Source organism: Silurus meridionalis, chromosome 2 (assembly GCF_014805685.1).
Source record: "Silurus meridionalis isolate SWU-2019-XX chromosome 2, ASM1480568v1, whole genome shotgun sequence".
Taxonomy (NCBI): Eukaryota; Metazoa; Chordata; class Actinopteri; order Siluriformes; family Siluridae; genus Silurus; species Silurus meridionalis.
In genome coordinates, this window is record NC_060885.1 from 27,819,148 (window position 1) to 27,829,392 (window position 10,245).

Here is a 10,245-nt window from a genome sequence, read left to right on the forward strand (position 1 = left end):
ATATATATATATATATATATATATATATATATATATATATATATATATATATATACACACAAAAAATAAATATTAATAATTCAGTAGGATGTAAGACATGTCTGATGTCTGTGCATATCGAGACATGATTTTTGTCTCATATTATCTGCAACAGTGATTTTGCATCTCAAAAAGAATGTAAATAATAAAAAATACATAATTTGAATTTATTTTTCATATCCACAATAATAATAATAATCTTAAAAAAAAAAAAAAGTGGAAAAATAAAAAAAGATAAATGTCTAATTAGTTTGGACTTATGTAGGTCTAATTAAGTCAAAGTTTTTAATTTTATTGTATTTGTTTTCTATTTAAGTTTGTAATTTGAGAGAGGAAAAAAAACTGGTAAATATCACAATACCTGAAGCTTTAATTCTCAATAGATTATTCCTTCAAAACGATCAAATTCCTGTCATGTGGAATCAGGGAAAGGCTGAAATGGGAAAGAAAAAATGTGTGTGTGTGTGTGTGTGTGTGTGTGTGTGCACGCGTTTAAAGGAGAGCGCGAGTGTGCAGATCATCTCCATCCCACACACTGCTTCTCGATCTGGCTCTCTACATCCACAATCACTCCTTCACTACAGGGAACAAAACACACACATCCTTCATCCTGCTGACAACCTGACACTCAACACAAACACACAAACACACACACACACACACACACACACACACCCTCTCCACATCACTGACACATATAAGGTGCAGGTTTACAACAACATGACTTACAGCAACAACAATCATCACACAACACCACAATAAATACAAAAATATTTATTTTCACCAATAAAAAAAAACAAACCCGATGTGATTTGTTCGGTTATGTAACTATGATAATTAATTTAAATATTGTTTTAATAATTAACACAATGAGAATTAATCACTACACTCCACAATCATATATGATAATAGATAAATAAATTGCCAGCCAATTATGAAATAGTAGCTAACTGAAGGTTTCACAGCTGTTTAGTTATTAAATACAGATATTTTTATAAATGTTACATACAGATTTAACTGTAAACGATAATTTTTTTTATTGTTTAATAATTGTCTAGACTTTTTATATTTTATTATTTACTTATTTGCATACAACACTATCTTGCTGCCATTTGTGTTAGCAACCTTAAATAGTGAGGAACAAAAACACTGTGATATCGTGATGCATATGGAATATCTAAAGTACCGCAATATGATGTTTTGCCCATGTCCCACAAACCTACATCTCAGGGATTTTGATTTACTTCCTGCATTCAAATCGTGTTTATTTCCCCCAACTACAGTTCACTTGGAAGCGGCCAAGTAGCACCTTGATCAACCTACTCCCTTCTGCCTAAAGAACCGTGATGAAAAGAGAGAACACACCAGGGCTGTAGTGTATATTGAGGAGGAACGGTGCAGCCCTGTGTTGGATAGACTCTCTCAAATGCCAGAAGGGAGCAGAAACGAAGATAAGGAGTCATCAACATTCCAGCCTGCAGAGAGATTATCTCTGAGCTCCACAGCAGCAACACCTCTTGAGTGTTAGTGCCGTCCTCCCGACTGCTGCAAGCCTCAACCAGACACTCTCTGGAAAAACACCAGGATCAGTCATTGTTATTCAGGGCGGGGCTAGATGGCACGATGAAACGATATCCGTATTTAGATGCGATAATTAGTTAGCTTTAGAGGCTAAGTACACACAAAAATCAGCATGGAAATTGCTTTTTGTTCGATTCACGTTTGGTCTTTAGCTTCATTCATCCATTAGATTAGCAAAACATTTACATTTGTAGCATTTAGCAGTAAAACAAATTCACTTTCACTCACCAGGGGCACCAAAAATCATTTCTTCTTTCTTCCAAGCTTTTGTTTTTTGTTTTATCTCCGTGTTGTTTCGATATGCATTTAAAAAGAGCTCTGACAGGACAGGATTGGACAAATTTTGTGCAGACCACAATCTCATTTCGAATTTCGCAGCTTTGTATTGATTAATCGTGCAGAAATTGTGCACATAACATATATCCATATATCTCTGCAACATATATGTTCCAATCCTTTTTATTGAGAATATTTATGTTAATTTCTGAATAAAATATCTCAGAACATCACGCTTTGCTGGAGTGTCTTGAACCCCTTAAATTCAAATCCGATCATTTTCCAATTTTTTTCTTTTAACACTTTCTTTTCCTCAGTATTTTGTTGTAAAAGCTCCCGTAGCTTCACTAGAATCTAAATAATACGTTTGCAGCATCTTTAACTCCCTGGTGGCATTGATTGTAGCTTCAAATTGAGCGATACAATATTATTTGCCGTATCGCACGTCCCTAATTCAGAAGTGGTTTTGTGTTGTTTACAGGAACTCGTCTTTACACACCATGCTGACAGAAGAACAACACTCTTTTTGTTTCCAGGTTAATCAGTAACTCTCGGCTGGACCTGACCTTCGCCCTGGAGCTTGAGGTTGCCTCCTGTATCTCCATCACATATGAAACTCGCCTCATCCTCTGGAAAGCTCTTGATGGTCTCAACAACGTCACGACTCGAGTTAATACACCACCAACACTTCCTTTTCGCCGGCCATACAGTCATCTGACAGTTCCATACAACAGTAATTGGGCATTTTTTTCTCAGTTTACAAAGTCAATATTTCTTTTTCAGAAGTTGCCATTTAAAGCAGTATAATCCTCTTTACACAAGAATTTATTCATTTATTAGCTAGCTTATGAACATCTTAATATAATCACTTTCCTTTTAGCTTTCATAAAAAGTAAAACTGGACTCTAACATCGCTCGAAACAGCACATAATATTTAAAGCTGGATAGCACTACCTACTAGCTTACTAGCATAAACATAAACGTATCTGCTTTGGCTGTATTCAAATATTGAAATTGCGATAATGTTTTCAAACACACACACACAGAGTTTACACAAGCGAGAGGTGTGTATTAAGTGACTAGCGTAGCAGCCAAACAAGCATATTATACTGGATAACCGAATAATCAGCTTGAGTTAATGACTAAATGATTGAAAGTACAACTGTATGTGTGTGTGTGTGTGTGTGTGTGTGTGTGTGTGTGTGTGTGTGTGTGAAAATAAAGAAATGTCAGGATCTTTGTTGTTTCACTTTACAATTTAAAAAACATGGAAAATTAAAAACATACTTCAATGTTATTAGCTCCTGTGGTGACTAGAAAACTGACTAGCATAATAAGCTAAGTTACTAGGGGTGAAACTCTTAGCATCCATTTACCACAAGCTCTGTCTGATTAGCATCCTTTACCACAGGTAGCTTTGTCTGATTAGCATCCTTTAGAACAATTTGCTGTATGTACATAGCTATACCAAAGCTAACACCACCATAGCTAATAACCAAAATATTAACCGAAGCATTTTAGACTATGAAATAATTGTTAAAGCTTCTGCTATCCATCTTTTTTTAAATAATTGTATGCAGCTGTTTGTTTTAAAACATTTCACAAGTTCATGTTAGCATTCACTACAATGAGGCAGTTATAGAATTGTCATTTTTGTACAATAATTTAATGAGAGAGGTTTATAATCTCTTGTCTTTCTCAGCAGTTCATGAGATCTCAGCTTGTTGCCTCGGCTTGTTTTTCCAAAGAGCACAAATAGGACAAGACGTTGAAACCTATACTTCTTTATCCAAAAAAATTAGCACTTGCTTAAGCCTTAAATATTCAGACAGGCACTTTTTCAAAATTGGATATTACTACTCAGAGAGGTAGCTATGTCTCGCTAGATTAGCTAGCTAAATAAAACGTTACCACAGCGAACATCCAGTTAGTTCACAATTTTAAACTATCCAAAGACATCACATGCAGCTTGAATGCTAATTCCATAAATGTTAAGATAACATCTAAGGGTGTGTGTATGTGAGTGTATGTGCATGTATGTGAGTGTATGCAATCTCAGAAGGTAGGGAGATTTTCCAACTCCCAGTAACAAAACACACACACACACACACACACACACACACACACACCGCTATCTCCTTCACTGAGATTAACCAGAAAGGGACAAAGGCTATAAATGGCACAGAGTTAGAGCTTGAGATCGGTTCACTCCCACACACTGCTTCTCAGCTCGACATCCACCATCTCTTTTCTCTTCAGGTTCTTCATCCTGCTGAGAACTGCACACTCTACCTGAATGAATTTAGCAATATACGCAAGAATATGCACGCACACGAGCACACACACACACACACACACACACACACACACACACACACACCAGGCCTGTCATGCTATAATCAGTTCTCTGATCCTATATTTAAATAAATATTTATCATTAGCAGGCTAGTCTTCCCTTACAGTAATATTTACTGTAATATTTTCTGACTTGACATTCCTGTTCTCGCTAGTCGAATTCGAGCTAAATTCTAGCTGTTCTAGTTAAAAACATTTTTTTGAGAAAATCTCTGCTGCATTTCATACTTTGGCCACAATTTGGCCATCTGAGAGAAATTTTGGAAATCCCTGAAAAACTGTGACTTTGATCACTGGATTGTTCATCAACAATCTTTTTTTTCATCTGATGAAGTGCATTTTCAGAAGATTTTAGACTCTTTCCTGCAGTGTGACTTCTATGACGACCGTCAAACCAGGGACCTACAAGAGCGCCAAACCTGATGACGCAATTAGTGGACAGTACAAGAGAAGAGAAGAAGGAAAAAGTAGTGTATGAGGTTTTTAATATCTAGGCAGGTCATGAACAAAATGAACGCTAAAATTTTGTGTGTTTGCTGCTAGCTACCATTATTGAGAGAACGCAGGTCTAAATGTTGAGGACGTAAAACCTTTTCTTGTGTGCATCAGTTTTTCATACAGACTGACATTATGACAACTGAGATCCTACAGTGTAACATAGAGGTCATGTTCCTACAGTCTGACAAGCAAAGGACTATTAAAATTGCACAGTATATGCCCAGCGTAGCACCGCTTTCCTTAGCCATGTTAGTGTCGTACCTCTGACGCAGCTACAACTGCGTTAACGTCAGATACCAAACATGTCACGACTGATGGACTACACATGGGGGAGAAAAAAAATTCTCACATCCGAACGTTGCATAATAACGTGTTAACTGCAGATTTGTCCTGAACACATTTCTGAGTCTTCAGAGAATACGCTTTAGGAACGAGCACTTCATTAAGAGATCTTTTCCCTGCTGCATTCCTCAGCCGTGAGTAGATGAAGATCCTGGCTCGTCTCGACACTCGTGCCTGAGATATTATTGAGACACTTGGCTCGGCGGTGTGGCTCTGGCTTTGACGTTCAGCAGAGGGACCGCTGAAAAATGAGTCAATGCGTGTGGCGATGCACTCGATTTAACCCCCTGGGTTCGTTATTGCGAGTTACTGCGAATTCTGATTCAGATGATGATTGCAACATCCTGTGTATCATCTAACAGTCTTTCAGCATTAATCTTGCTTCTGGATTCAACCTGAACTCCACACACAATGTTCAAATATTTCTGTGACATCCCTAATAAATACAGCGATGTACCCATGTTAACCTGTCAAACGTTCAGCCACATTTTATTTCACATAATCGAACTCGACACTTTCGCCATTTATCTTCTGTATTTATGTCAGATGGAGAGGAATAGGAAGAGGGGCTTGCAAGTGATCAATTCAAATCACAAAAATCACATACACAAATGTCAGCTGTTCGAGTTTTATAAGTTAAATGGATCATGTGTTCATTATTTGTAAGTTGGGGGGCAATGGGGGCAAAAAACAGGGCAATGGGGGTTTCTAACAGCTGATTTTATGAATGATATTAATTATATTATGGATGCCAATGTTGTGAAAAGGACACACACACCTTATGAATGTGTTAATAAATAATGAGGTAACTGAACAGTGCGCTAGTTCGGTTTCCTTATGACACCTATATCAAATATTTGAGTATCAGCTGGCATCTGGCATGGGCATCGCCATAGTAACCGAGTCTCTCTGTGAGCCAATTTTACATGTTTACGTAAAAACTACAGAAAAAAAAAGAATTTATAGCTTTAAATCCACACACACACACACACACACACACACACACACACACACACAGCATCAAACGAGTCCAAAGGATGCAGCAGTAACACACACCAACACACCTTTAGCACACACACTGATGGACTAAACAAGGTGTGGTGCTGGAAGAGAAAACGTAGAGAGATACAGGATGGATTACAGTACACTGTACACACACTATATTACTATATTATCACCGAACTAACACACTTTTTTAGGCTTGTGAAGAGCTTGTAAATGAGCCGATACACCGAACTTACACACACGGTTATATAAATTATACTTCGATGTGCTTAGTAAATGGAAAGTTTCCCCCGAATATTTCTGAGAAAGACACACAAACACACATAGCTTTCACATTGTTAATGTGGAGAAATAACATGTAGACGATGCACTAAAGCAGAACACGGTAACTTGTGCACCCAATCGATACTAATGCTCCTGAGAGTCCTCTAAGCACCTCGGTGCACTCTTTAGCAAAGCCGATACGTTGATACAATATCATCGGTAGTCTCTTAGCAGAATAAAAAGTCTTTGGATTAACAAGCACCAGTCAGAGTGCAAAGTAAAGTATGGAGGGCGGAGGAAGAGAGTCATAAAATCGGCGCAACTTGTTGACGTTATGATAAATATTTATAGCTTCGGCTTTCCTGGTTCCATCCTGAGGGTTCTCTCAGGGTTCGCTGGTTTCATCTCAGCTCCCAAAAACATGCTAGTAGATGGACTGGGCAGGATATATTAGGTGGGTTGTGCTGTGATGAGCTGGTTGCCAGTACAGCATGTATTCCTCAATTTTCATACTCAGCTTTCTCGGGATAGACTTAATGTCTACTGTAACCATGATCATGATCAAACTCCTACAGAAGACAAGGGACCCAATGAACTTGGCTGCATTATGACTGCATTACAATGTAAAAGAAACTAAACAAAATAACCCGCAACATTATTTAATCAACGGAAACCTTCAATTCACATTCAGGGGGAACCATTAAAGGGTTCTACATAGAACCCTATAACTGCGTAGCCCAAAGTAAACCTATGAAGAAACGTTCTGTCAAAGAGCGTACACACAGCCAACACGGAGCTTCTGAGCATCAGCAGCTAGCGTTTAATAAAACATCTACACTTATCGGTGCGATCTCGTTCAAATTCTGTTCGGGTGAAGAAATGTACATGACAGGGAACGTCTTCTTCCCAAAAGGAAAACGACATGACCTTGAGGAATCTGAAATATTTTATTCCTTTGAAAGTCCACTGTGATCGGTGCTGCACTCACCCGCTGACAGCATCATCCAGATATTCCATTACAAACAGGTGGCGTTTCTCTTTAAGTGTCATCACGACTCCTCCGTGACGATCTTCACACAAACTTTTCCAGCATTCTGACACACATCAGACCTGATCGATATCCAATCCCAGTGTTTCCATCATCACATACAGAATGTTTACAGAACAATAATATCTTACGAGGCTAATTTTAAACTGGAGATCAGCCATGAGCAGATAGCACATTGTTTCAGTTTCACAACTTGGAAAGAAAATCCAATCTGAAATGTTTGTACATCAGGAGTAATATCTGATCTGTAGCAGGAGTTAGCAAAACACATAGGAACAATGAAGGGTGTGGATTTGAAGGTGGGATTTTTAGGTGAGATGGTGTCTTGAACCTGAATCGGTAATTGGATCAGATAATTGAGACTGATCCTAAATGCATTGTATGATGCAGAGATCAGGGAAAGATGGTAAGAGAGAAGGGGAATGTGGGAGAGAGCAAGGAAGAGAGAGAGAGAGAGATCTGGTTATTGATATGAAAGTGGAATTCAGGATAAGAAAGATCTCTCTCCTCGTTCTGCCAGGAAACTGAGTCAGCGCCACTTCCTGTCAGGTCCAGACGTCGGCTCGAGCCCTGACATGTCTGAGAAAGGTGAAAGCATCATGATCACGGGGGTTTAAGGGTTTTACTAGAATAAAAGTCAAACTCTTGTGCATGGATCGAGCGAGTGAGCGCGCGCGTGTTTTGGTGTGTGAACAGAATGAACAGTTCATCTGCACGCGGAAAAAACAAACACCGCATCCACAACACCAACAATTACATCAACAGCAGCTCGTCAGCCTGCAGGAAGCAGGAGACACACTGAGAAAGTTTCACCAACAAGATGACTATATTTGGTGCGCGAGGAGGAGGATGAAGACGGAACAGTGTGTCCAAAATGGCAAGAGCACTAAAGCGCAAGCTCGCGCTCGTCTACAACTGCACCCCATCACACACACACGCACGCGCGCGCGCGCGCATGGAAATAAAGAAACGCGACACAAAACGAAACAGTGCTTGTGTATACCTATAGACAATCACTTCTTGGGTTACATTGTTGCAATGTGACTTTTTTCACCTCCGTAAACCGGAAACACCGAGAAATAAAAAATATAAACAATACAAACGTGCATGAAACATTCATGACAACTCACAAGCAAACTTTCCAGGTTGACGGCAGAGCGCGGGTCTCTGATCATGGCCTCCAGTTTCTTCTGGCGCTTCTCCATCCTGCTTTCTGCTCCTGAAGACATCATCGCATCAGATCATATCCTCTAAGATTAGACAATGCTCGTGGTTCGCTCGGATCCTGCGCGAGCTCTTGAAAACTACACTAAACTAAACTAAACAAAAACAAATGGAGCTCCTGCTTGGCCTGTAGGGTTTTCTGGGATCTCCCGCACCACGAGCAGGAGAAAAAAATGTGGATTGATCCAACCGGAAATGCTCCTCCAATTAAGTTTGAAAAGTCGGGCAGGACCCCAGCTCGGCTCCCCGCGCCATGCTCAACTTCGCCCTGATCCTCCAGAAACTGCGGGGATTTAGGAGTTTTTTTTTTTTTTTAGGGGGAGAGGGGTGTTAAGAAGGGCGTTTTCTATCCCTCCCCTCTTCCCTTTCTTCTGTTTTCTTCTTCTTTTCTTCTTTTTCTGCTTTTCACGCGTTCATTCCTCCTATCCTGGTGGTTTTCTCCTTATGCGCCTCGGCGCCTCGCGCTTTTCCGCCGCCTCTTGCCGAGTCTCTCCATCAACACACTCCTCCTTCCCCCGGCGGTGTGTTTTAAAGCGAATCGGGGACGTCAGGAAAACGAGACATGGTCGCTGATTAATTCATCACGTTTGTGAGGCTTTTTTTCCGCCGGTTCGCCTTTTGTCCGCTCGCGTCTTCGCCTTCCACCGCAGCCGTGCAGCGTTCAAGCGCGTTTACCCGAATTACCGTAAACCACCAAAGTTTCTAACACGCGCTCAAAAAATATTCGTGTCATTTCGGTACTATCAAACGGTACGTGTTTGTCCGAAACCTAAAAAGAATTTAACCGACAAATAACCTGACCCTCATCACCACACTATTCTTCCCTAATTATACAAATAATCATAAAGCAGGATGCAGGGAGAAAAAAAAGGTTCACTTTGGTACACTTAATTTTAGGGTTATTATGGGCTTAATGCATGCTTTAATATCCACACACAAACACGCATCTTACACACTAAAAAACACCAAACGCCTCCATTCCCTGGTACTGAGAACCTCTTGTCTATTTAATGCACACAGTGTAATAGGAAAAGCTCCACTCAGAAAGCTATAGTAGATCCACATCTCCACACTTCCAGGTGATGGATACTGTATCAAAGGTGTATAAGGTACTACAAGAACTGTGCATGCTTTATTAATATTGCAATTAACACTCATCTTTCTTCATGCAGTAATCATCATGCGGTTCTTCTCCACTCTGTACATTAAGGATCATCTCTGAATAATTCTAACTGTATATAATTGTGCATTTCTAGCATATTCTAAATATTCAGATGGATGGATGGATGGATGGATGCAACTGTGTCATTGCATTGTAGAGGTGCACAGCAACAAAAAGCAGTTTACATATTCCAGAAGTGCAAATAGCAGCACTGTGCAAACTGACAAGTGCAGATTATTATGTAAATATATGTACAACAAATAAACATAAAGGCCCTGGTCAGTGACTATTGTACAGTTATTCATACAATGTACATGTATCATTTTGTAAATTGATTATATCCCAAATTTCTCTAAATATATATTGTGCCTTGCACACATTATATAAATTAAATTCGAATTGGGTGTGTGAGTAAATATAATTTAGATAAAGAAATGTGTACTTTATTAAC

General features: G+C 39.4%; 1 protein-coding gene across 4 annotated transcripts in view; it reads right to left on the minus strand.

The window, feature by feature from the left end:
- rock2a (rho-associated, coiled-coil containing protein kinase 2a) overlaps nucleotides 1–9,315 on the minus strand; it is a 48,475-nt gene extending 39,160 nt beyond the window's left edge. For 2 of the 4 annotated variants that reach the window (XM_046866602.1, XM_046866595.1), the window contains exon 1: nucleotides 8,539–9,314. In XM_046866602.1, coding sequence (XP_046722558.1) covers nucleotides 8,539–8,640 — 102 coding nt within the window. In that variant the 5' untranslated portion in view covers nucleotides 8,641–9,314. Of the gene's footprint in view, nucleotides 1–8,538 lie in introns of all 4 variants that reach the window. The other 2 variants (XM_046866585.1, XM_046866575.1) reach the window with 1 other exon arrangement.
- Between the last annotated feature and the right edge of the window lie 930 nt (nucleotides 9,316–10,245).